Source organism: Anser brachyrhynchus (genome assembly GCF_964034855.1).
Source record: "Anser brachyrhynchus genome assembly, chromosome: 5".
Taxonomy (NCBI): Eukaryota; Metazoa; Chordata; class Aves; order Anseriformes; family Anatidae; genus Anser; species Anser brachyrhynchus.
The window spans coordinates 57,203,841-57,231,490 of record NC_137699.1 but is presented as its reverse complement, the minus strand read 5'-3'; the positions used below and the strand labels follow the sequence as shown (position 1 = coordinate 57,231,490).

Below are 27,650 nucleotides of genomic sequence, written 5' to 3'. Positions count from 1 at the left end.
CTGTCATGGTGACAAAATATTTAGAAAACATTTTCTTGCTTGAAACAAAAGCTTGGATTGTGCAACGCGAAGTACTGTCCCAGTGTAATAAACGACTTTGTGTATTTTTAAAGGGTTCTGCCTGTTCCGTGGCCACCAGCTCTTGCCACATTCGGCGTGCTCAGGTAAAACGAGGCCTTCTTCCTCAGGCCTTTTACAGGCTGGGGTGATTCTTCTCCTTTGCACAATGGGCTTGCAAAGACTTTAGCAGCCAAACCTGGCCTCGTATTTTGAACAATGTAAACGGTCCTGTTAAGGCAGGTGCAGTGGAGCTCCTGATTTTCCTCAGCCGTGGTGGCGCTGCTGCAGTCATGTAAAACTTGAGCCTTGCTTTTGGCCTGGACTCATCCTGAGTAAACTCGAGCACTAGACTTGGTAAGTGCTTTGTTTGGGTTAGAATGTCCTGTTCTTGCTGCAGTAGGAGTATTTTGTACTGTAGGTGTTTCATCCTTTCATAATAACTGCTATTACTTTTTTTTTTTTAATGCCTCAGATTTTGAGATGTCCAAGCAATACAGATACCTACCCTCTGACTTGAAAGGAAGCGAGAGCTTTAAAGTGGCTGTAGACAGATGTACAGTGGCTGTAGTAGATTGTTCACCTGGAACAATATAATATGATTTTAAGATGGGCAAAATCTGTGAAAATCGGGTGAAGGCTGTTATCTAGGCAGTTCATCATAACTGCACCATTTGGAGTTCATGCATTTTTTCCCTGTCTAGTTTGTCTTCTGGGTAATATTGGTTGTAATTTCGTAGAAAAGTATGGTTTTACGTACATACTTGTATTGACTGCTCTGCTCAGAGCATCAGGTGGTCAAGTTTTTTTCTGAAATACTGACTTCTCTCAGCTCTACGGCAGCTATAACCAGATTGTCTGTGGATTTTTGATCTTCACAGTAATTGATGTATTTAACGCTGCTGTAGATGATGGATTATACCGTTATTCATGAAAATGGGAAACAAAAGCCAAACGTGGTGGTGGTGGGGAATATACTTTTCATTGGTTTGCATCGCCATGCAACTTTGCATGCTTGGCGTGTAACCTGTCCCATTCAGAGGGCTGCTGCAGAGCTCAGTTCTCTTGGGCTGCTGCTCTGTTGCTATCTGCTAGTTCCTCTGTGGCATCGAGCTGCAAAAGCAGCTGTTTTTCCTTTTCATACCTATTTTTACTGCCTCTAATTTGCTATTAAGATGTTAACTTCTGCCTCCAGTTAGCCTAGCATGTCTCAATACTGTGACTACAACATGGGGGCAAGCAAACACTTCTGTGCTTTCTCTTCTGCTACCCTTTCACACTCGGGAAATGTTCCCTGTAAACATCTGCAGTGCTGCTTTATTATCCTCTTTAAAAGCTCTCGTTTCTTGTGTTGCTTATAAAAGGCCTTGATGAACTTGCACTGCATGTGCACTGCGACTGCTCTTCACTGTGATGCCCAGTATCGGTCCCTTTTTTTTTTTTTCCATTTTTCTCTCTGGCTTTCCATTGTCCCTGCCTTATGGCAGTAACGTCTGCAGAGCAGGGCCTATCTTATTGTTTTATTTTGACAGCAGCTGGTTCAGCTCCTGAAGTGTATGTGAAGTTGCAGTGTACTGCAGTAATACAAATTAGGCTATAGAAAGCTGTATGTAAAACACAGGGTGTGGGGAAGAGGTCAGATTTACTGTGATTATTTTTGAGTTTTTAAGGTGTTTTTTTTTTTTTTTAGCATTCTCTGAGTAACAGGTGACTAGCAGGAATGTGCAAAAATGAATATATGTGAAATTTTCTTCCTGCTTTAAGGGAACGCTTCTCTGTAAGGCCAGAGGAAAGCTTTCTTCTCAGCAGCAGCTCCAGGCTACTAGGAGAGGGCTGCTTCAGTGCTTGTTGGCTTCTTGAAGAGGTTTGTTTACTCCCTTGGCTAGACTGGGTGTGATTATGGCAAAACCTCATGTTTCTGGAGACTCTTCGCTTTTAGGGCACCATTTTAGAAGTGGAATGACACTCAGCAGGATGTATGGTTGTAGACACACATTCGTACTTCAGAGGCAGTGCATACCTTTTTGACCATGTACTATTCTGTGCTGTTTCTCTCACGATTCATGTGGTAGAATAAAACATGGAGGAACACAGAATTCATTTCTCCTCTTTATGCCCACTACACACAGAGAATATTTATTGATACTCATTTTTCCTCTGACTCTTACAATCTTCAAACCAGTTACTGGAGTCAAGGAGATTAAAATGAGGGCGAACGGCCAAGAAGACTTGAGGTTTTGGTCCTCAAATTTGATTTGAAAGTTGGAGTTTGATAAAATTGCATTTGTTTCCCCTCCCCTTAAGTTTTTATAGTTCTCCTGAATTACCTACGTGTACTGTTGGTGTTAGGATCTCTTTTGTGGAGTTTTATATAGCCCTGCTTTGGGTAGAAGATTAGACAGACCACCTCTGATGGTTCCTTTCAACATGAAGTACTGTGATTTTTTTTTTGACCAGTTTGGCGTTGGGAATGTCTTGCAAAGCTGAGTCAGATTTTGAGGGAGAATAACAAACTTACTTGTAGATGAGAGCGGTTTGATTTTAGCTTTGAGATTCCTCGTGATGGCCAACAAACAGAAAATAAATAGTAGTTTCTCTGTTGTCAACAGGCTTTGTCATTTTTCGGTGCTGTCTGATCTGTTCAAATACAGAAATCTGGATTTTGTCAAGGAAAAGGTTCAAATCATGTAATAATAAACCTCACTAGTTCAATACTTGTTGTTAGTAATCTGGGTCTGTGCTTTGGAACCAGAAGTTGCTTTTTGCTTTAATTACCGGGATGTGAGGCTTATTAAGAATGCTCTATGGCTTCAGAGCTGCTGGGATTTGTTGTTATGTTTATTTTGCTGTGAGGAAGCAGGAATGTTTCTAACCTCATCCTGTCTTTCCTCCTCCTCCCTTCTGTTGTCCTGGTGCAAAAGACGGGGGAGAGGAGTGATGTCAGGGTGAAATACGGGTGGCAAAATGTGTGGTGGGGCCAGCTTTGTTCTTTCTGATCCTCTCCAAGGCAGACTAGTGTTATTTTACGTCACTGATGGAGGTTGAGAGCCTTGATGGTCATCGTCAACTCTCGCTGGTCGGCTGCAGGTCCTTGGGACTCTGAGGCCGAGTGAAGCAGACGAGGCATGCTCTGGGTTCGCATTGTGTTCATGGTGGTTGAAGTTTACAGCAGGAACCTGTTACAAAGGCAAGGCCTGGGCCAGAAGGTCCAGTTTGCCAGCAGAGATGGGCCAGGTAATCCACAGGGTCACGGACCTGGGCTGTTTGTACCACGGTCATAGTGACTGCGAGTGGCTGAGGGAATTCACAAAATAGCATTTAATGTCAAGTTGTAGAAGCTTGTTTCACAACTGGCGCTCTGGATGGCAGCAGCTGGAGTCCCCAAGGACGGAGTAAATTTTGGACCTGAGGTGCCATTTCACTCAGAAGAGAGAGCCTTTGAGGGCAGGGTTGAAGCCTGGCTGTGCCAAAAATGAGAAACCTTGAGCAGTCTGCAGCCTATGGTATTTGTTTTATCTGAGACAAGATGGTTGTGTGAAGCCTGGAGCCAGGGTCTGCGTATGAGTCTGCATCAGATCTGTGTTTAGATCTGTGTCTGAAATGAGATAGCTGTAGTCTCAAAGGGATTTTTTTATTTCTTATTATTTTACAACCCCAAATCTCCAGAGCAAGGAGGCTTGTGAAGGACGCATGTCTAATGCCAGCTTTCTATTAAAACTTTCACTAATTATTTTGAAAATGTACTTATGACCTGTCATGGATTATTTTATTTTTCTGCTTTGAAAACTTTATATGTCTTCCTTCCTTTTTCCACAATACCAGGATAGTGCTGACTATTTTGGAAATTTTCTTTGTTCGCATTTGGACTTCTGAATGCAAACAGTGCCTGCATCCGATATTCTGCTCCATTTTTGCTAAGCTGCAAACATTGCTAATAAAAGGGGTGGGCGCTCCCCATACCTTGCTGTGCAGGGCAGAGAGGCAGGTCAAACTGCAGGCTGAGCATCCAGAAGCTGAGGAGGTGGCTGGCGTATTGGTGTCCTGGAACTGAGAGTCGAAGCCAGTCCTCCCCTGCTCTGCCACAGACTTCCTCCTATACGATCATCTCGGATAAAGCTATTTTTATGTCTCTGTGCCCCAGTTCCCTATCTGTAACATGGTGATAACGGCACTTCCCTACTTCACAGGGATGTTGTGAGGACAAATGCAGCTCAGACCGTGGGGCTCTTGGATGCTGTGGTAACTGGGGGCACAGATGGAAAAAGGGAAATGTTCCGCATAAAAGCTTTCTGTTCTTTAAGCCCAGCGGTAGGTTACAGCCCTGATGCGAGTGGTTTTCACTCAAGTCATGACTGGTGCCATGTCTTTTCCCTGAATGTTTCCTTGCTCGAATACTGTGTGCATACCAGCAAAACACTTAATGTCCTTACTAAAAGCTATTGTTTGCGCCATTGGCTGCAGGCTCTGAGAGCCTGGGCAGGACTTACTACTTGTATTTGCTCGTGTGGGCTACTCACGGGGACTGAATGGAGTAAGTGCTTCTGGCAGCAGCCACCCGGTGTATGTCACAGACTGACTCACGTGCTGGAAGGAGTTAAAAATAGGTATGAATGGATTTTCACTTGTGAAATTCAAACTAATCTAGTGGTTCCTACGAGCAAGAAGTGGACTGCAGTCTGACCAGAGTAAAGCAATTGTCCTTGACATAACTGGTTAAATTTCATAGAAACCACTTCCTTTGTGTTGCCACTGACAACATAACATTCCTTAACGTTTGATTTCAAGTGGTGCTTTATTACCCAGATGTACATGCAAACACGCTTTCTTCCGAAGAATTTCTGTCCAAAGACACCACAGAGGAGTGCAATACTTCTGTTTCTAACATGGACTTCGTTGTGCTTGTTTTTGTATAGTACAAGCAGGTAAGAGACAGGAAGCCTTATCTGCTCACCGTGTCCAAAAAGGAGGCTGCAGTGAGTTGAGTATTTATTCAATCAAATCTTGTCCATGCCAATTGCAGTGTTTTTAGGGGCGCTTCTTGGGCCAGGAAGTAGGAATGTACTTCGTTTACTGCTTGCTCTGCGAAACCTGGGGCTCATGTCATCTTCCTTGTTCACCTGCTTTGATAAGTTCTATATTTAGTTGTCTCTGCCCATCCACTTGAACAGGACAAAAATAATTGTGGTGTAATCCATCCTCTCCTTCCTTTCCTCTCCACCTCTTCCCTCCCCTTTCCTTTCCTGCTGCTGGATCTGGGGCATTCAGCTGTTTGGAAAGTGGTGGATTTTCTGTTTGTTTTGCTTTGTTACAAGAAGGGCTCAGGAGCCGGAAAACACATTTATGCCCTGCAATAAAATTGTTGTGAAGAGTATGCAAACTATCAGAAACACTTCCTCCTCTGCTACAACGCTTGCTGAGGGGTCAGAGTGTGCGCAGAGTGCGTGGAGGGAGGTGGAGCAGAGAGGTTGGGAAACGACTTGCATGTGGCATATATCTGTCTGACAAAAAGCCAACCGTGCCAGGGGATAAATGAACAAACAAATAGTGTTTCAGCGCTGAACTCTGAGGCTGAACCTAAAGTTTGCACAGGAGCAAATCTGCCGATAAGTTTCCGATGGACCTTGACTCCTGTTGTGCAAGCGCTGTGTAGTATTTACCTCAGGAGAGGAGGATCTGCACCTCGTTTGTGCTGTGCAGGGCATCTTCTGCGTCCCACCACTGACGTACCCCATCGTAATGTCTGTCACAGATCAGCACCGGCTGAACCCCCCAGCAGTGTTTAAGCGCCTCACCCCTTGACTTCATTAAACACCAAATTAGTTAAGCACGTTCGTTAACCTAGCTTTGGTTGTTGACTGGTTTTTATCTGCAAATTGTATAAAGGGTGTCCACTGAGCTTAGCAAAACGTTTGCCGCCTCTGTTATCTGAAATATTATTGTCTTCCACTATTAAGCTGATAGTGATTTGAGGGAAACTGTATTGTTTTGGTGAAACTGCTTTGGGATGCAGCCTGCCAAGTTTTTTTGTGTCTTGAGCTGAGCGTTCAGTGTGTTGTTGTTCTGAAGAGACACGTTGTCTGGAGATGGAGGGGGAGTGTTTGTTCCCACAAAAAAAATATATATGTATATAAAACACTTTTTGTAACTTAAGCAGTTTTTAGTTTATATTAAAGGTGGTGGTGAGGAACAGAAAGACTGAGGAAAAAACCCTGAATTGATACCGAGTAGAGAATTCCAGTTGTTTTTTGTGGACATTTTCCATTCAGTATCTGCTTTTCAAAAGGCCGTGAGAAACTTTGATTTGCTTCTTTTTGCACTCGTAGAATTACCACAGGACAGGCAGTGGGAAGGATCGTGTTTGTGAGCCGTCCCTGACGTAAAGGATCCCAAGTCCCTTGTCTTCCTCTTGCGTGCCAGCTACGGCCCAGGAGCCACGGCTGAGGCCTCTGGGACACGAAGGGCCTGTGGTGGCACGGGCCTGCAGGGTGACTGCCCTGGGGCCGCCGGTTGTTGGCTCATGGTGTCACTTCTGTCACAACTTCCGCACGGTGGGCACTGGAATGAAACCTCTGACCAAACCCGGCTTCCACCTAGGAGCCTAAATTGGGGTTTGAACCCCCAGGCTATGAATTTTCTGAGAGGACTTGCTGCCCTGGCCCGCCTCTGTGCAGTGGGGTCCGATCACACCGGGCCCTGTGCTGTGTGCTGCTTTTTGAGAGAAGGTTGCTTTAGTTTCTAGGAATGTTAATTCCTTACTTCACGGGCACAAATATGCGTTGGGAGCGTTTAAAAGGGAGCGGGCCCTGAATTGAAAGTGCACTTCTTATGCTTCAAGGCATAGCGTTAATCCTTTTAGTAGTTTGGATTGCTGGGATTGTAGTGGGCAGGCCGGGATGCCTTGCAGACATCTGCTTTGCTGTCTATTGAGTCAAGTCAATATCCTCAAAACTGTAATTTTCACTGTAATGACGGATTACGCTTGTCACAGCGCATAGCATTTTGTCGTGTGCGCTTAATAAAAGAAAACAGATTCTAATGCTGCTTATTTCTGAAGTCAAATACATCTGAACTAAAGCTCAGCGTACGCAAGACAAACTACGCTTTAATTTTACAATTGTCTGATGGGACTTTGCGATTTATTTGTTGTTACTTCCTTAATGATGCTGCAGTCAGAGGCACTGTTTTGCTAAATGTTGTGTAAAAAGTAAATTGTAGCACAGCAGATGTTGGTATTTGGATGGATGTCGGTGCAATGGGGGGACAGCAACAGTCATCTCTGTCAGCTGTCTTCAGACTCCACAGGCCTGCTGTGTGGTTACTTTGGTGTGTAAAAACAGCTCGTTTTGCAACTGGGAAGTTTGGCATTACATTTGGCATGGGGCCACGGAGCTGGGTGAACGCAAGTGTTTATCCAGCGATTTTCGCAAAATTGGTAACTTGGAGAAAATGTTTATTAAACTTCAGCACAAAGGGAGGGGGGAGTTCTGGCTGCATCTCTTTCTTCTTAAAAGGAATCGGCGCTTGTAATGCTGAGAATCTTTTTTCAATTATTTTGGCTTCCCCCACCCCGTCTGGCTTTGGCTGCTGTTTTTATCCTTTTAAGCCTTTTTGCAGCTTACTGTGTATAATTTCCTTTTTAAAGATTAAAACGAGCATACCTGATGAAATAAGAAGTATGTAGAGTGCAGTAGCTGCTCTTTTCCCCATCCTGTGTTTTGTCATGAACTAGGTGCAAAGAATTGAGGACTGCAAATGAAGCTACTTAATCATCCTCCTCCCCCCGACCCCTCCTTTTTGTAGAAATCCTACTGAAAGCGTGGAACGTGAGCCCTGAGCTGCAGAGCAGCTGATTTTTGTATGATAAATTACTGTAGGTTTTACCTTTTGGTTAACTACAAGAATCCCCAAAGGCCATCAAGAATTTTCCACAGAACTGCCGTCAATATTGGACACATTTCTGTATGAAAACAGCAATTTGGGCTGTATTTTTAATAATGGGGGCAGGGGAGAACAGTAGTTTTGCAAAGCAACAGCAGTTTTAATCAGGTTTTATACCTTAAATTGGGAACCTTGTGATTTAAGGTTCATTGGGAAACTCTATCATAACAGAGACATTTAGCTTGGATTAATTTTTCTAATCCACTTCAATCTTTTATTGCCTTTTGATTAAATAATAAGATGCCTTTATTGTTTGAGAAGGCTGCTATTTCTTTTGGAAAAGGGACGATGATTAAAGGAGGAAATTGGGATTCTCTGGCAAGGGGAGGAAAAGTATGCAGGGAAGAATATTTTCAGACTAATGATAGTGACCCAGTAATGGGCTGTGCTTAATTTTGTAGTTGAACTGTGTTTTTATTACCAAATATGACATCAGTACACTACTTGGGGGCCTTTTGTTCTTCTTTTTTTTGGTGGTGTTACCTGTAGCTTCCAAGCTCTGTGCCCAAGCATGGCTTTGTGTAGAAAACTATAATTTTCAAGAAGCTCTGTCCACTCCAAAAATCAATTTTGCGTTCAGTGGATAAATGAAAATTGCAGATTAAGTACTGCAAGTGTGCTGTGGCTGCTGCTTGGAAACCTTTTTTGTCTCTTGGGTTGATTGTGACATTGTAATCCCGATCTTAATTTTTTATTTTCATTGTGGGGGGTGGGAAGGGGAGGAATAACTGCAATAAAACATCAGTTTGGAAATAATCTGAATTTTACAGCGTCCACGACCAGGAGGGTGGGCTGAGGCTTCAGTAGCCATGTCTCAGCCCATCCGTACACCCCTCTGCATCTGTGGCTTCTGTCCTCCTGCTTTCTTCCAGCTCCCTTCCCACCTTGCCGGCAGCAGCAGGGTTTCCAGGGTGGCCTTGCTTGTCCAGGAACCCCTGGCAGCTGCCGCGCGAGGTGATGGCATTGGGTCAGGGACTCGTGGAAGAAGATGCTGCATCCGTGGCATGCACTAAGCATTGAACTGCAAAGTGGGGTTTGCACGCGGGCTTTGCTGTACACGTGCCTTGCTCTGCAGAAGTCCCCGAGGCATGAAAGTTGCCCCAGGTGACCTTCTTCAGGAATGCTACCCCAGGTGACCTTTAGGTTTTTGTTGTTGTTTTTAATGCAAGTTTTAAGCTTTATTTATTGCTCTTCGGTGTTGTTACTCTTAAAGTATGGGTGTCTGACTCTCCTGCACAGCTGCTGTAGTTGCAAGTTCTCCTACAAGTTCTCCTAAAGGGTAGCTGTAACCCAGCTAGGCGAGGGATGTGTCTTGGTGTTTGTTTGCTCTATTCTTTGGGGGTAAGAGTGGGAATATGAACTACAGAGAGTGGACTGTGTGTGGCCATGGGATGGGGCTTTTGGGATTCAGGCAGTCAAGGGGATGTGCAATGAGGAGCAACCGCGTGGTGTCCTGTGCCTGGCAGATCAGGTGTGAAGGAAAAGTGGGGCCGATACAGCAGCCCTGCCCTTGGAAGCCCCACTGGGCAAGTGCCAGGTTTGCCCACGGAAAGCAGTGTGAGCTTAGGGCTGGTGTGGTTGACGTTTGTTTTTGCCAGGGAATAGGAGCAGTTTTGAGAGGAGACTCAAATTTTTGCCACGTGTTCCCAAAGTGACAGGGCACTACAGGCTGGAAAGCATCATTCACACTGTCACATCTCCTTTCTGCTTTTGTGTGGCGTATACCTTCTATTTTTCTATTTTGATGCTTCTGTTTAATGTACAGTAGCTTTAACGTGCCAAGATGCTGTTGCAACATGAAAATTAATTCATGATAATGCTATCAAGGTAGGAGGGTCTTTATTCAGCTGCATCAGTTGTCTTTTATTCCTCCTTCAGTAAGAAACAGGTTTTTGTGTAAATGGATGGAGTGCATCTCTCCTGGAGCTTGGAGCTGTTAGGCAGAGGTATTATGAGCTTATTGGAATAGATGGCTTTGGGGTTTAAAAAATTATAGTCATGCTTATGTTAATATGTTTTAGTAGTACGTATGTACATTTCAATATCAGAAGCAACGAGCTGCCGCTGAAATCCAGGAGGAATTTTTCTGGTTGATTATACTCAGACTCAATGTTTTTACTGTGCATTGTAAACTAAAATTACTTTAACAGTGTCGAAGGTGACAGAAATGTGTCTGCCGGAGCCTGTGACCCTGGTGCAGCAGCAGAGTGGGACTTAGTCCACAGCGATGGCAAATCTCAGCCCAGGCGCCGAGCTGGCCCTAGTGGATCTCTTCGGGACTGTTAGAAATACACACCGCACAAGCGAAGCCTTGAAGGATAGCTGGGATGCCACACTTTCAGCTGTACATCCAAGCTGCTGGCACTTCCTATGGCTGGTACCGAGTTTTGGGGTGCCTCGAAGCAACCCTTTTTTTCCCCTGATGCCAGGCAGGCTGTCCCCTCTTCGCTCTTGCTCAGCAGAGAGGACCCTTGGCAAGGTTTCTTACTCCTGCGTTACTCGGCGGAGCTTAGCACCAGAGCTCGGATGAGTGTTTGCTCTCGTGTTACCCTTTGATGAAGTTGCTCTGGTAAATGTGCAGTATGCAATGAAGTTACTTCGCAAAATTCCTCTGAATTGAGCCAGGCACTCCTGTTGCTTATCTGAAGGAGACTTTCATTGCTGAGTTTGGGGTAGTGACTCAATGCAAGTTATCTTAGAATACTAAATTTGGAGGAGAAACGAGGAGGTTGCCATGATAACAAACATTAGAACTCACTTTCTGGGAAGTGCTTGTAATTTTTCCTTTGACGGCCTTTAAATGGCTCAAGATAAATGAAACTTTTTATTAGAACTAACTTGGTCTCACTGTGCTCTTCCAGGGTTTTGCAGGCTTGCTAGTAAGGAAATGAAGAAGGGAAATCCAGATTAGCCCTGGCCATATAAACAGCTCCCCCTTTGTTATATGGCTTATTTTTGCCATTGGAATATTTGCCTAACTTGGCTCTTACGCATCTTTCTATGAAATAGTTACCCAGTAACTGTTCGTGTAAATATGTTTTAAATTCTGCGTTGATTTTTTTCTTTTTTCTTGGCACTTTTAAGAAATATCCTGATGCACAACGTGGTCACACCATTACTGCCTGAGTTTTTATTGCGAGTGGCCTAAACTGACTCTGTGTATTTATTTATGTTGAGAATTAGGACTCAAAAACAGAAGCTAAGGGATAACAATATGATGTGTTAATTTCTTACCCTCCATAAAATGCTTATTTATAAAAGTCCAAGTTCAGCAGTTTAGTTTTTACAAATAGAGCTGCTTTTTTGTTTTGTTTTGTTTCAGACCGCCTCTGAAGTTGGTCCGTATTATCTGTTTCAGAAAAGCTGTTGTTTCCATAAATCTCTTCTAATGTCCTCTGGCTTTTTTCACCATTTCTTTACAATTCCCCGAGGTTTTGATCTGCTTTTGTAAATGACACAATGATCCAGTAATGTGAGCCTGGAAGAGCGAGCCGGGGACTCGCGAGCCCTCGCTGCGGCTGATTTGTGCGCGGCTGCGTCCTGCCTCTTCCCTCCCCTGGGCCCGTGTGCGCCCACCTCCAAGTTACCAGCTCGGCCTCCCGAACTTGGGGATTTTAATGGTGAGCCTCCGCCGAGTACTTCGCAGGTTTCGTGTTCACAAAGCATAAATGCGTCATACAATCGCTCTCACCTCTGCCTTCGTTTCTCCCAGCCTTTTTTAACAGGGCAGAGTTGGGGTTGTCCCCTTTTGCACCATCCGTCAGTCTCTAGACAGGATTTCGCCGAAGAACAAAACTGGCTGTGTCACGTTCACGTAAGACATCTCTCCAGATAAGTGCAGGAATCGTTGCTAAGGATGCTTGTGCTAAGAGATAAAATAATGGAATTGGCTCTCGGGTGATGTATAGAAAAGTTCTTCCTTGTTCAAATGTACCAGGGTGTGGTGTGTTTGGTGGTTTTCTTTTTTTTTTTGCGTGCTTGGTATTTTGAGTTGAGATCATAAAATCTTTGGAGGATTATATCACACCCTTTTATAAATACATCCCGCGTGTTTAAGAGCCTGATTTACAGAAATGCTGATCGTATTAACTTCACGTTGAGCTCAAGGAATAGTTGGAGGTACCTCCTTCCTCTAAGAGAAGATATTTAAAAAGTCGCAGAGGCTTATTTGCCTAAGTGCCTCGTTAGCTGCTTGTGCTGTTTTCCATCAAGTGTCAAGGTAGAAATTACTTGGGGAGAAATAATTGTTCCAAGCATGTTTAATTCAGCTCAGTGAATCTGACACATCCTCTGTCATTTTTGTTTATTTATAAAAATGAGAGAGTTGGGCACCTATCAAAAGCAGAGGCATATGTGATGACATTTTATGTTTGTTACAGGAGTCTTTTATTTTGTTAAAATCCTGTAGGTGCTTGTGAGCAGAAGAGATGTCTCTAATTGTGTTGGACACCTCATGGTACATTTAAGTCCTTTTGCTCCCACCATGAAGTAATGGAGATGAAATTCACTCTGAGATTTTCAGCATAGCTTAAGAAATCGCTTTATATCTTCCTGTAATTTATGAAGCTATCCTTAAAACTGCTGTTTTTAATGAAACTTCATTTACATCTTCTCCCACTGGAGACAGCTGTAGGTTAGGACTAGCCTGACTAAGCTGTGCCAAAGGTAGGAGTAAGGAGTTTTTTTACATGCTGATTAATTCTCTTTCACTCCTCTGGGAATATCTGGTATTGCTTAAATTGATTGCTGTAAGCAATATGGCAACATTTTTGACCTTCTAAACTGAAATTCAGCAAAAAAAAAAAAAGGTAAACGTCAGTGTTTCAGTTTTATATAACCATACAGCTGGAATACAGTGATAAAAAAAATACAGAGGTGTCTTCTGTAGTGGTGTTGGCTGGTGATTTCAAACTCCAAACCCTTTGAAAGAGGTGAAATCAGAGACTGGGGTAGCTGTCCATCCCCTGTGTGAAAGTAGTATTGGATGAGAATCTGGTTGCCTTTCCCCATAATCTGGCTTTTGATCTCTCCCGTGGTCTAGCTTCGTGAATCAGAGCATCCCTTTCTCGACGGCGTTTTACTTCTGAGCTGTTGTGTAACAAAAGGCAGAGGTGGCTTCGGATACACCTATTTTTCTGCCCGGTGCGTGCGTAGCGCTGTGGGAAGCGATAAGTCAACGCTGTTTGTTCTCTGAAGTTAATTTACAGAGGTGCGATGCCAGGTGAAGAGAGGCTGCAGCTTGCTGGCTCGGAAGGCGCTCGGGTCTGAATACGGTGCGAAGATCTTCCTTTGTCAGGCTGAGCGTGAGCCCGTTTAATCACTCCCCTTTGCCCCACCTCTAGCTTCCCTCTTGCTCCCCTCCCTCCCCAAATTCCCTGAAGATATGATAATTAAGCAGGTGCCGTATATCGGAGCTTTGTGCGAGCGTGAGAAACGGCTGCTGGTTCAGAATAGCAGGAGCCACGCCGGAGGAGGAGGAGGAGGCATTTCTCCGTAACCTGTTGGCAGAGGCGTCAATCGCTGTCGCGCCTGCACCGCGCTGCCATCCATCCAGCTGCACGGCAAGCGGGTCGCCATAAAGGCGGGGAGAGGATTTGCCGGGCCCTGAATTAGCTCCTTGTGCCGCCGGGGTCCCCGCCAGGGCGCTGAAAGGCGCGGAGCCGGGCGGCTGCAGACGGGCTGCTGACTCAGGCTTGACCTCCCCATTGGGGAGCACCCGGGGCTGCAGTCTGAGCCGCCTCATTGAGATGCAGGGCACGGGCGGCGCGTCCGCAGCTGTACGCTGGAGGCAAGGGCTGAGAACGCATCCAGAGTGACCAAAAAGAGAAATAATCAAAGAACTGGCCCCCTTCTGTACTCCTCTGAATAGGCAGACAGACCAGAGGTCCTCTGCTCTCCGCAAGCGTGTCGGGAAAGACATTAGCGTGCCCTGCATTTTTTTTTTTTCCTTTTTCCTTTCCCCAAGCTACCTAAAACCTGGCACTGTTTCTAAATCTCTTGTTTTGACAGTTTGGGGAGGGAAAGGAAGAGTGCTGCACCAGCCTGGGAGATGTCTGTGCAGCTATTTAAAAAAATAATAAAAATTGAACTCAGATTTTTCATTTGGGTCACCCTAGCCGTGCTTAATTGTTTAGTACCAAGTATTTATAGTCCAGAATTAGCTCTCTGTGCTTGGAAAGGGCTTCTTTCCCTTTCACTTTCTTCTGAGTGCTTTAGAAATGCAAAGGAGAATTTCAAGCCCTGCTTTTTTTTTTTTTTCCTTGTGTTTTTCAAACCTGCTTTGGTTTGTAAGGCAGTGGGCACTTATTTACTTGACCAGCAGAAACTAACTGCAAATCCACGCTCCCCTCTCCAGACGTGCCAGCGCGCATGAGATGGCAGCTTCCGAAAGCTTCGCGTCTTGAAGGAAGCTGGCATCTGTTTCGCCGAAGCCTTATTAGGCAGACAGGATGCAGACCACTTTTCGCTGCCATTGAAGTTTTAGAAATGAGTCACTCTGCCTTTGACCAGTGGCACATTAGCGCTGCAGTTGGCATAACTTCGGTGTCTCGCTCGGATGGCTGAGTGCCGCACAATCGAGGCACGGAGCGTGTCCTCGGAGCGTGTGGGAACGTACCGAAGGCTTGCATAACTTAAGCGCTGTAATATTTTGAGTGCTAACTTTAATTGTAATTAACGATGCCGCTTCTGATGCTCAAAGCAGAAAGCAGAACGCGTTATTTACCCATAGATTTGCGGTAGCCGATTGAGCGCGTTTAATATAACCGAGACCTCATTTTCGCTCCGCGCTGCTGGGCTTGTTCTGGTTACTTTGGGGCACAGGAAAGTTAACAGTTGGTCCAGTACCCCTGTAAATATCAGGGATATCATTGGATGCTGACTTGGTTAACCCGATGATTTTTTTTTTAAACCATCGGTATGTATGAGTTGATTAAAAAAATAAGCAAAGTCTTCTTAAATATAGTCTGTTCTGAATTAAAGGGTGTGGTGCTGGCTTTGAATGAGCTTGATGCAGCAACAAGCATGCAGCAGTTGGTAAATAAAGATGGATTTTCTTTTGTTCTGCTGGTGCTTGCTGCTCATTATTCTCCACTTACCCCGTAAGCTTCCCAGGGAGTGGCAGCTGTTTCTGATGTTAGACACTCTATCAGTGGTAGACAGCTCCAGATTCGGTGAGATACTGTTGGGGAGAGGAGAGGAAAATAACCTAACCCCGCAGTATTGTAAATCCTCGGTAGAATTAACTTTTCATGAACCAGAAGAGTTTTGTGCTTAACTTTCCAAAATATGCAGGCATAAGGGTGCTCTGCAGCGTGTGTTATTGTGGAATGCTTTTTTTGGCATGAGATGGATTTACATTCTAAGTGTGTATTAAGTATTTTAATGTGCAGTGTGTGGGGGCAGACACAAAGCAATAAAGCGAAATCGGTCTATAACAATCTTCGTGTGTATTTGCAGCTATGTACAGTTTGGGAATCTTTGCAACTTGAAAATTGCTTTGAGTAAACAGAATGGTACATAAAGATTTTAAATAATAAAGGCAGCAAGTTATAGAGGAGCCTATTTGATTCCAGGATTTTATATGGAGGATTTATAACCCATGCTTTTGCTCTTCTGTCTCTGCAGTGTTAGCGTTCTGTTACTGAAAACAAAGAAGGCTCTGCCAGGGCATTACACAAGCAATGAATCACAGAGGAAAAAATGTTTTGCTTTGTAAATTGTTCACTTTTCCATGGTGGATCATTATTATTATTATTATTATTATTTTAAGTGTTGTCTAATAGCATCTGCCACACATGCTTGCGTTTACTGTACTTTGTACATTTCTTCTAGAAAGACTACGTAACTAACAGTATCGGTGACTTCAAGCAACTTCTTGCTTATGGTCCTTAAAAACAAAGCCTCAACAGGAACAAAAATCACACGGCAAGAATTGAAACAGTTCAGTTCACTCTTCAGGCATGACAGCTTATTGAGTATATCAGAGGAAGGAAAAGGTGTTAACGTTTTTCAATCAGCTTTGCCACAGCAGTTGCACGCAATTATTTTTGTCTGTATCGACAAACTTGTTTTGTGCTTAAAATGCTTGTAATGGCTACCACAGCCAACTTGATCCTTCTCACAGGTTCCAGATAGTGTATAGTGTTTATAATGTTTGAGGTAATCGTAGGAATGTAATCTAGTTTCTTAAGAATATACACTTCATACTTTTTCTCGATGACTTCTTGGTGAGTCTGCGTTTCAGAACTTCTGGAGAAGAACGAGAGTTTGCTCAGGCTTGAATAAAAGATTCGGCTTACAGATAACTAACCTGACTGCGATATCGCAAACAAGGCAGTGTCATGCCGCTTTGCTGCAAGATGCAGAAGCATAACCTCAGTGTTATGTAATAAACTGTATGCTGCAGATGCTGCAGTGTGCCTCACACTGTCCTTGGCAAGAGCAATAATCAATAACGGGTAAGCTTGCCATGTTACCAGATTCATAAAGCTCCAACCATGGAAAAGGAAGTTGAAAACTCCGTTACTTATTTGCAAATCAAAAAGGTGGATCAGGAACCAGAACCAGCTAAAGTAAGTGAAGGTCTGAGTAGAGTGGTCCTTGTAAAATGGTAATGAAATCACTGGTCTCGCGTGCAGAAGGAGCGAGTGCTAAATGATAACTAGTGAAGAGAAGAGCGAGGGCGGAGGATGATGCAGTGTGTGTGCAGATGTATTCCGTGTGTGTGTGTGTATGGAATGAACCATTTTAAGGACTATGTGATTAATCCTGTTAGATGATGTATTTTTCAACACAAACAGATCAGTGGAATAAAGCTGTAAGAGTATAAGAGCCAAAGAAAAGCCTCTAATAAAACATAAAATAGGATGAGGGAGAGGAGGAGCGAGGAGCCCCTTGTGACAGTGGAGTGTTGTTTTGTTTAAAATTATGCATGCTTCGCTGAAAAAGATCAGATATTTTCAGAGTATCTGAAAAAAATACCTCCTCTGTAAATACTGATTGGGAAGATGTAGCATAGATGAGGGGAGACTCTCCAACTTGCCCCTCTTCAGTTTTTTCCATCCAATCTGGATTTAGTCATAAGTGCAGGTATGAGGAGGGAAAGGAAGATGGTTCCTAGCTCTGCTGGGTTGGTTTAGTGCAAGAGAAGAAAATGCCAACGCATCGGGAATGCGGCAGCGTGTTCCAAACCGACGATAGTCCCGACAGCTGCCTACCTGGCAAACCTCCCCGGTAAGTGCCGGGCTGAGCACGCTGTGGGTTTTCTTATCCCTGTAGTTACATCTGTGGTGTAATAGTAATGAGATTGGAGTAATCTCCCTGATCTGGGCTGAGTTGGACTGATAATTTAAATGTGAAAGGCTTCATAATCTCCTGCTGATCCCAGAAAGTTTTCAGCTTTTAATTAAGGTCAGAATTATGAAGACGACAACAAAACCTTCCACATTTACTGCCTTGCCTATAAATGCCGTGACATGCTATAGGTGAGTCCTTCTGAAATTCCTGAAGTGACGGTGACATTTCTGTCAAGCTCTTCTAGGTCAGCATAACGCTTGCAGCTGCAACAGGCAGCTTTAGAAGAAAGACTGTGTGGGTTTGGGCTCGTTGCTTTTATTCTCATCTTCCTCGCCTGTGTCACTGCACCGCTCTGTTTTATCAGAGCAAATGGATGTTATTTGAAGGGTAACTCGATAACTCTCAGCTTCTTGCTTTGGAGTAGAAAGTTAAAAGCCCAGCAAAGGGCTAGGCAGGTGGAAGCAATAGCCGGGGGTGTGTGCCGTGGATGCTGGGGCTGTGCGTGATCCTGCGTGCTGGAGACACAAGTGTGAGGCTGAAGGGAGAAGTTGCACAGCTGGCACGAAACGGGTTGAAACTGCACCCCAGAAGGAGGGGAGGTCTGCGGGGAGAGGAGCAGCTGCAGGGGAGTTCCCGGGGCAGCGCACACAGCACCCGGAGAGAAATTAGCTGCGGAGGGAGGAACGCGAGCAGCAGGAAAAGGAGGTGTGAGCGGCGCTTGGGAGAAGGGGACGAGCAGCAGAAGGTTGCTGTGGCCAGCAAACCTTGGGAGCCTTTTCTTCTCCCCGCTCTTGGCAGCCATTAGAAAGGCTGGCGGCAGGTGGGGCGGTGGCCGCTGGGCACCAGCCCTCCCAGCGCAGTCCCGTGCGGTGTTCAGACCTGCTCCTGCTGCAGACCTGAAAGACGCTTGGTTTCTAGCCTGCTCCCTCGTCCTCTTCCCGATGTTGATCAAACAAACAAGCAACAAACCACGCTGGAGGGAGGAGGGTGTAGCTGCTGCCCAGCTGTGGGTGGTTTCTGCAGTGGACACCTCTCTTTAAATCAGTTGTTGGTGGGGATGGGTGAAGTTGAAGCGTGGCTGGTGCCCTGATCTGAGCAGCACCTTGAGCGAGGCTTCTTTTATTCAGCCAAATAGAAATGTCACTGCAGGACCTAGAGACCTGGAGATCACCAGAAAAGCGAAACTGAGGCACATTGACCAAGTCCCCCAGAAGTGAGACAGGTAGAACCCCAGTCTTCCATCCCTGAAGCCCAATTGAGTAACTCCAATAAGTGTAACTGAAGTTTCTATCAACATTTTTTACCTTGTACTGCTGGAGATTTAGAGCATGGCTGCAATAGTCACGCTCCCGGTACCTGCGCTGTGTTACTCAGATGAGCAGTAGCATGAGAACATCAAGAGATGTGTTCTCTGAAAAAGCAAGGTGGAGAATATTTCTGAATAGATGTTTGTTTTCTTCTTCGTGGTGGCCATACATCATCCTGTGTTTTTCCCCTTCATATTGTGATATATCGTCTCATGTTTCATGCTTGAGATGTTGTGAGAGGAGTGAGTGATGTTATGTAACTTAAGCAGGGAATTATCTTTTTATGTTCGAAAAGTGACTGTTGGTTTGATAAAGCAGTTGACTAATTAGTAAATTACCCATTGTTGTTTAAAATACTTGCGCTGCAAAATGTAAATGAAAAAAATTTCTCCACTTGTCAGTATGAAAAATGACAATAGCAAAAATAATACATAGGACATCTGCTCTGATTTTTTTAAAATTTAAAATGCATTTAAGGCAGATGTTGCAGAATTTGAATGGAAAGAGGAATAGATAGAAGAACAAAACATAGCTGTTTACCTTTTGTGAAGTCCCATTCTTATGGTTAGCATCGCTAACAATATCTGACTCAGTGCCTGTGTTTTTCCACTGTTTGTATCAGAATGAACTGAATGTTCTTAAAGCTGCTGCTATGTCAGGAGTTAGTTTCAATATTAAAAATGCATATATTGGTGAGTCAGTATTTTGGGGCGTTTTCTGATGATCTCTCCCTTTTCCCATTCTTTTTCCAGGAGAATACATAAAAACATGGAGGCCGCGGTACTTTCTTTTGAAGAACGATGGCACGTTCATTGGCTACAAGGAGCGGCCGCAGGATGTTGACCAGCGGGAATCACCTTTAAATAACTTCTCGGTAGCTCGTAAGTGCTTTTTACATGCTCCCTCATCCAGTTGGGGGGTTGGTGTCTTCTTGCAGTCACTGGGAATCTGCATCGGTAATGTTCAAGTCTGCCCAGACTAATATATCTAAACACTAAACGTGTTTCAGATAAAAACAAAACAAAAACAACAGCAACAAAAAAACCACATTTCTTAGTAATGAATATGATCTGTAGGTTTGATGCTCTGCTTTTTTTCAGTTTTCTACTAATGTACTCTCTCTGGTTTTGGAATCAAACAGGTTTATTGGTTAATGGTTTGTATGTCTGTTATTCAGCAAGTTGCTTGAAAGTGAAAATTAACCCAAGTGAGTGGTACTTGGCGGGCAGGTACAGCCGAAGTATTTCATCCTATGTTCTGCCACCAGGTCTGGGTGCATGTGGCATTAACATAGATCAAAGTTACTTGATTGTTAGCATAAGAGAACATGGAATAAGCACTGGTTTTAATAAAACCTACTCAGTTTTTCTTAATTTTGAAAACAAAACCATATTTCTTTTATTAGAGCCAACAAAAGGGTTTGGAAATAATAACATCTCCTAACCTCTGCACTCTGTCCTATGCAAACATTTCCGAATTTGCTCAGGTGCCACAGCACAGGATGTGATAGAAGAACCTGAGGATAATTTCCTTTTCTTACTCATGTTTTTAACCTTTCCCTGTATACTTCCAGCTTTTATTTTCTCCTGTTCTTAATCTTTCCTGTCTCATGATCTGCCTGTGTCTCGTTCCACCACTTAAAAATAGATCATTGTGGCACCTGTTATTAACAGTGATCTGTTTCTGATGACTAGTGGAAGTGAAGTTGGGCAGAGGGAAGGGTAGAGGGCTTTCCCTTTTTGTCACACGGTAGCTTGAAATGCGCGGGGTTCATCTTTGCGGATGACCTTTCAGAAGATGTATTTTAGAACACCTTGGACATGGGAGAGGGCCAGACAGGGCTAGGAATTAATGTAAATGTTCATTTTTCCCCGGTAGCGACACATAACCTGTTCTGACTGATGATGGGAAAAAATCACGGGCATGCTGTTGCCTGGTGCTTCAGTGCAGAATGCCAGCAGTGCTTTGGGGACTTTTGTCTCATTTAGAGAGTTGCCTTATATTGTCTGCTCAGTAATGACACGGTACTTTCCTCCTTAGACTGGTATCTGCTTATGGATCAAGAAGGTAAAGAAAGGCAGCAGAATGCTATTAATTCATACATTAATTTGGTACTTGGTCTGTAGCCAGAGGCTTTTAACAAACACACTTTTTTGCAGGACACTTCCATTCTGTTGCTGCTCTGTTTCTTCCGATAATCATTTACTGCAGCTCACTGCTAAGGAATAAAAAAGGATGCGTCGGTTGCCTTCTCTACGTCCAAGTTGCTTTCAGAAAGAGTTAACTTAAATTGGTTTTCACAACAGGGATATGTTGCTTTTTTTGGCAAATTGAGCCTGTCAGTCTTGGCATTTATATATAAACACGTTTGTTTCCATGGTATCAGAGCATTGTCAAAAAAGACGAGACACATGCCAATGCAATCAGGTGTAGCCCCCGTAAGGGGGGGCGTGGGGAGGGTGGGAGGTGGAGGGATGCTCTTAGCAGTGCTTCTATCTGGTGAGCCAGCAGCAGGTTGGGAAGCCTCGATGCTTGTGGGGAAGGCCTCCTTGCTAGAAGTCATTCTTGTGGTTTTGCTCTCACTGAAGCAGCTGTTGCCTCACCAGGATTTAATTCTTCATGTAGGCACCAGCACGCAGTGCTGGTAGCATCCGATGCGCTGCGGTTCCCTCCTAGGTACCCACCACGCTTGTATCACTTGGGTTTGTTTTGCAGCACGGCTTTTCCCTTTGAACCTGCTTGCCTCGTGCTTTCGTTTGAGTTAACTTGTCGAGTTAGCACGAGAGGAGTGAGCTCTGGAGGAGCGCTCAGGCCAGAGCAGCATCGCTCTGCAGAAGGCTCTGCCAGTGAAAGTGGGAGGGGATTTAGCTTAAATGCTTTGTAAAAAAAAATCTTCCTTTTCCTTTTTTTTTTTTCAAGTGACCATGATAGCCCTGACTTTTTTGTTAATTAGTGAACTAGATTTTTTTTTTTAATGAGATGGCAGGCTGTCTCTGTCAGTCTGTTCTTTGGAAGTGGTTCCATGTTTCCGATTAAAATTTTTACCCTCTTATGCTGTAAAATAATGTAGGCTTTCTCTAGCTTTGCAAGTAAAAGTTTTTCTTTTTTTTTTTTTTCTTGCCGTTACTAGGGGACTCTTTTCACTTGCAATGTAGAATTCATGTTAAGTGAGATGCTATCCGTGAGAGGTAGGGAATATTCAGTGCAGGAGAAAACAATGAAGGACAGTAACATTAGCTAATGATGCTCTGTCTTTTCCCTTAACAGGTATGGAAAAAAGTAGTAGCAATAAATACAGAATGTGCTTTCCTTTTATAGGATTTTTTTCATGTGTTTGACAATCATTTAGTAGTCTCTTCTTTGTCTTAAGCCCTATCCTTTCAATCTGAGAGGGTTTTGATCATATGTCTTTGAAAACCTGTTTATAGGACCCCCGTGGTAAAGAGAGACTCTTACTTTTTAATTCTTTTTTCTCCACCTAATTTCCAGTTTAAAATAGCCATGTATATATGGTTATAGTTCAATGATACGTTTAAGGAGTTTATTTTCCCTGGAAGTTACCTATTGGTGATTTTTTTCAAACTTCTCAAAGATGGTGCCTAGCAGTTAACTGTGATGTTTTTGAGTCACATTTGTGTTCATGTTCCTTACTCCACCACTACTGAGGCAGAAGGAATAAAAAGCCTGTACCTAACTAGTTAGTTATGCTCCAGAGACACCAGCAGATAAATAACCGATAGAGCCCGTGCTGTAAATCTCTTGGATAAGTAGCCTTCATACTGATTGTAATCTCAGATTATCGTGTATGTCTGCCCATTAGGTTATAAGCCCTTAAAACCGTATAGCTGAGAAGAGCAGTATATAGCGAAAAACAACGCGGAGAGAGTGGCTGTTCCTGTTAGAAAGAAGGGATTATTCCTCTGGCTGTCCAAAAGGAGGGCGGACTGTGGTGGTTTTGTCGTACAGCCGAAAACATAATTGCTCGACAATGAGCCCTCCTTTTGGGATAGGGCTGCGTGTCTGTAGTCAGGCGTTTATCGCAGGGCACAGGACGACCAGATCAGCGGGCAGATTTTCTGTGTCTGCTGTTATTCAGGCTGCCCCAGTCTTGGTCTCTAACTCAGGGCTCCCAGGTCCTCACTTTTGCCATGCTGAGCTGTCTGGGAGGTAATCTGTTCAGTGGTGCCAGCAGAAAGGGAGCACCTCAACATGGTATTCCTGCTCCACTTTCCAAAGTTTTATTTATTCATCCCTTTTTTTTTCCTGGATTGGCCTTTTTTTTCTTTTCATCTCCTTCTTTAAAGAAACCAAAGCAGGAATGGGAAGGATTCTTGACATTATTGGTTTAAAGTGTGATGTCATTATATAGGGAGCAGAGTTTGACACTTTCATCACAAGTAATCTGCCTTTTAGCTTAAGTGCTGGGGAAGCAAATATTGTGACATTTTAGAAAGTCACTGGGATAATACTAAGTGTCTTTCAAATACAAAATGGTAATTTACATTTGAATGCCTTGGTGTCTATTCCCGTTAGGAACAATTTCTCTGTCCTACTTACTTTAAAAGACCAAACGCCAGGAAAGAATCAAGAGGTTCTTTAGAGCAATTTAAATCATTTTTAACAGGCTGCTGGTTATAGTACTTACTGTGTTGCGAAAGGAGAATACATATGTTGGCCTGTTTGACAGGAAAAACTGTCTTCAAAGTGGGTAAGTGACCATCAGCCTGTATCTGACATGAGTGTTTTTATGCCCCAAATGATACCCCCAAATGTGCCATGAATCAGACTTAATGTAATGCCAAGTCTGTTGTTGCACCCTGCTGTAGTGGTGCATGTTGCTGTACGTGATGGTAAGAGACAAGTTTGGTGGTGCATTAGCTTTCCAGCTACAGGAAAGAGTTCAGAGTCAGTTGTAAAAGAAGAAACCCCCTGCTTCTTTGTTTCATTGATAAAAGCTGGTTCTCCCCATGTACAACAATGTGGTAGCTTCAAACTTTTGAAACCTGAGTGGTACAGCACTTTGGTAAGGCAAGTCAAAAATAAAGCCTTCTGTATTTCTTCATATGTGCTGTTATGATTGAGCAGGGTAATTAGACAGCATATTGTTCACTAAACAAAACACTTCTATGTGACATACTTGAATTATAGTGGTTATTAACTGACAAATCTCTATTATTTGTCTTGCTGTATGCCTTAAAGATTGCTGGATCAGCAAGCTTAACAAATATCGATGGACAGTGCTGATTTAGGGGAAAAGCGATGATACTTATTTGGTCCCCTTCTGTGACAGAAAATGCCTCCTGTGGTTTACTTTGCTGAAATTAAATGGTTAAAGTTTGGAGCTGTGGTTGGTTCAAATATCTATACTGCTACTTCAGAGTATTTATTCTGAGGTATGAAACGTGCAGCTAGAGGCTGCTTTAAAAAAGTAAACAAAACCTCTCCGTTTATTTCTTCGTAGTGTTGCACTGCTGGATGAGTAAGGGGGAACAGTTCTGGGGTTGCAGAAGATTAGGAGTAGCCTCATTTTCTTCTATACGTGAGTCTTCAGCCACATTCAGTATCTGTTGCGGCTGCATTGTGCAGGTTCGCAGAGGACAACCCCAGCCGTAATCCAGTTGTGTTAGGCAGGCACGCAAAAGTGGGAGATATAAAAAAAAAAAAAAATGAAGAGCAGCTAGGCTAAGGTGGCAGGTCTTGAAGCAGGAATGAGGTCTCTTGAGTTAAATTTCTCAGAACTGGGCTTACTGGTGTGTGCGAGCTCCTGCAGTTGTGCTCAGCATTAATTGCCGTTCTGCAAAGGAGGATGGAGGCTGCTGGGACGCAGCGCTGCGAAGGCACGGCCGCCTCGAATTGTGGAGGTTCTTTAATCTCGGTGAATAAAGGAGTGCCGTTTATCACACTAAAACCTTTTCATGACTCATTAATAAACTTTCTCTTATCTAATTGTGGTGCTTTAGTAGGATGCGGTGTAACCTCAGCGTGCTATTAAAGAAAAATTAGATTTTCTTGTCATGAAAAATGCAAAGTTACTCATTGTAAAGCTTGTAACTCCAGCAGCAAATGAGGCATGAAATATATTGCCAAAAATACAACACCCAAAAACACTGGCAGTAAATATTTTATCTTGGTGCTAATTAAGAGCTTGAATTTAAAACTGAGCACTCTACATTTTCACAATAATAAAATAAACCTCATGATACCAGCGTAGCCTTACTAATGCGGGCTGTTGTTCCAGACAGATTCTGTCCTTGACTGCATATTGCTAAACGTGGAGCATGTTCGTAGCTGTAGGAGCAAGCAGAAATTTCTCCTTGTCTTTATAGTTCCGCCTTCTTTGGTTGGAAGTTGATTTGGAACCTGAAGGCCAAATAACGGTGAACTTGTGGGTTCAGTAGCTGCAAGGAAGAGAGTTTAATGGAAGAATGGTTCTTCCTCCTTTTTTTTTTTCCTCCTCCACTCACTATTTTGAGTTTGCTTTAGCAGGAGCTGTTTAATTAGCATTGGAGGTTCTATTACTATATTTCTGGGAAATGTGATGGTTTGGCTCCCATTATCACTTCATTGACTTTGGGGTGCTGTTTTGGTTGCTCTATAGCTAGCGTACCCTTTATCGGGTGCGTGGTTCAGGCCAAGATTTGAAGGGTAGTCGCCCATCTCATCCTGTGAAGCTTAAAACAGTAGGTGTGATATTTTTTCCTAAAAACAAAATTCATGCTCTCCTCTTGAGAGTATTTTTTTTATGAAGAAGGTGGTATTTTTGAATGTGGCCACGTCTCCATGGAGTTTTTAGGTGGTGTTTACTGGCAGGGCTGTGGACTGTTGGCTGCGTGTCCATCCGGCATCCGAGTGGCAGCTGTCCCGGCAGGGCTTGGGATGGGGTCTTTTCTGGGGTGTGCCTCTGCAGTTTGATGTTCCCTCTAGTGTCTGAGGGCTGGAAATGCTTTCCGCCAGAGTCTAATCTTCGTCAGGTGCCTGAAAAATGACCAAATGCGCTCTCCAGCAACTCCTTGAGAGCCGAGGATGGGATTTTATGACAGGAAAGTCGAAGGGAGGGATCGTAGAGGCTTGGCTTTAATTTCAGTGGCTGTAATTGCCGCATTATCAGCTGACTTTGTCCATGTGTTCTGCTCTGGGTGACCTTTGGAGCATCGGACCTGAGCCTGAATGGCTTCTGTATCATCACATCACATTTCTACTTACCTCTCTGGCCGACCGAACGTGGACCCTTTCTAAGCAGAATTTGATTTCGGTGCTGCTTAGATGACTATCTCTTAAGCTATTTATTGGTTTCATCAACACAGTAAATTGTTTCACGTCGTCTAAAGAAGTACTTACAGAGATTTCTGTGGCTGATTAATTGCAACAGTTTGCTAGATAAGAATAAAGACAAATGATTATTTAAACCTGCTTATGTACCATGACTCTTTCTTCCTTGATTGTGGTAGAGTGCCAGCTGATGAAGACAGAACGACCTAAACCAAACACATTTATCATTAGATGCCTCCAGTGGACCACAGTAATTGAAAGAACATTTCATGTGGAGACTCCAGAGGAGCGGTATGTTTCATTCATATTTAATACATAAACTACTCGCAAAAGCAGATGCAAGCGTTCAGCATTAATAGCAAGCCCTTTGCTCAAGCTCTTACTTACCAGGTGATGTACGTCTAGACTGAAAAGTGACAAATAGTTTTTGAGTGTCCCAGTTTTAGTGCATGTTCCAGTAGAAAAGGTACCTTAAAGGGAGGTTGACTTCTCAGGGAGTGGATTTTGAACGGTATCTGTAAATGAAATGTTGTTGGTTTGGGTATCCAAAAAGCACAGGTGCGTGTCTGTACCAGTTAGTTATTTCTGGAAAGTTAGGCTTCATTTCTCACTGGAAATTTTCTGCTATGTGAAATAAAGGGTTTCTGACCTGGGAGTTTCTGGAAGGATGAGCACAAGTGAAAGAGATTCAGGCAAAATTGAGTTGTATCAAAATGCTGACCTTTTAAAGTCTTTTTAGACACCTTGTTTTTAAAGGAAAAAAGTCAGTAGTATCACTGCTGATTGCTAATGTTTTATGCAAATTAGATAATAAAGGTGATAGTTATCTGCTGCAGGTGCAGATTTCTGTTTCAGCTGTTAGGAAACAAAGCTGAGAGCATGCATCCTGTGCTCTCATCATTGGAGAATTGATCTCTTACCTCCTGAGAGAAGAGTTTTCCAGCACAGCTACTCTACAACTACAGCGTATTTAAATATTTACTTGCTCTTCAGGAACTGAACTTAAATTATTCCAGTATCATCGCCCTAGGGGAAGGGGTATTTTAAAACCCTGGTCCTCCCTATGTATGATACTGGCACGTGTTTGTTTTTAAGATCAGCAAATTCTACTTAATATTCTTTGTTTTTTTCCGTTATAGCCTGTGTGTGCACTGAGTTAGGCGGTTCCTATTTATTGCTTTTGATTCTATTACAGTGTTCAGAAGCAGGTGAAATCGAATTAAAGCAAAGAAAAATAAACTGGTCTTTGTTTCATTTAGTAGCTTTGCAGTCAGTGACCCTAAAATGAGTGAATAACAGTTTCCACTTGGGGGAGGATTGTGTTTTCATCTTGTTTTGTTCCCTCCTAGCCAATTAAGTCAGCTTTGTGACACTTCAGGGCTTGGAGCGTTAGTCACCTCTGTTGTACACACTTGAGATGTAAAAGCTGAGGGTGAAATTCTGGTATCCCAGAAATCAAAGATCTGTGTACTTCAGGAGGGCCAGGATCTCAACCAAGTCAGCAATAAATCTTGAAACAGATGTGGAGGTAGCCTTTGGCTTTCTGTAATGGTTTTGAATAATAAAAATGACTAGTAAATAAATGAATGTGCTTGTGATGTTGAATGAAAGAAGTTTCTGCTAGAAGCACAGAAGAACATTTGGAAACTTTTCCTACATTTAGCATTACCTTTCTGTCCCAAGACAGAACTGGATAGTGTGTGAAGACCAGCCTTTTGAAGCAGATGGTACAGGTGAATGTTAGCTGAAGAAAGTGAATAGGTGATTTGTTTTTTCCTTAAC

General features: G+C 43.4%; 1 protein-coding gene across 2 annotated transcripts in view; it reads left to right on the top strand.

Annotated features, from left to right (window-relative positions):
- Positions 1–27,650, top strand: part of AKT1 (AKT serine/threonine kinase 1) — a 72,882-nt gene that overhangs the window by 18,122 nt on the left and 27,110 nt on the right. For both annotated transcript variants that reach the window (XM_080596353.1, XM_080596354.1), the window contains exons 3-4: positions 19,352–19,480; positions 26,048–26,159. In XM_080596353.1, coding sequence (XP_080452479.1) covers positions 19,352–19,480; positions 26,048–26,159 — 241 coding nt within the window. The remainder of the gene's footprint in view (positions 1–19,351; positions 19,481–26,047; positions 26,160–27,650) is intronic.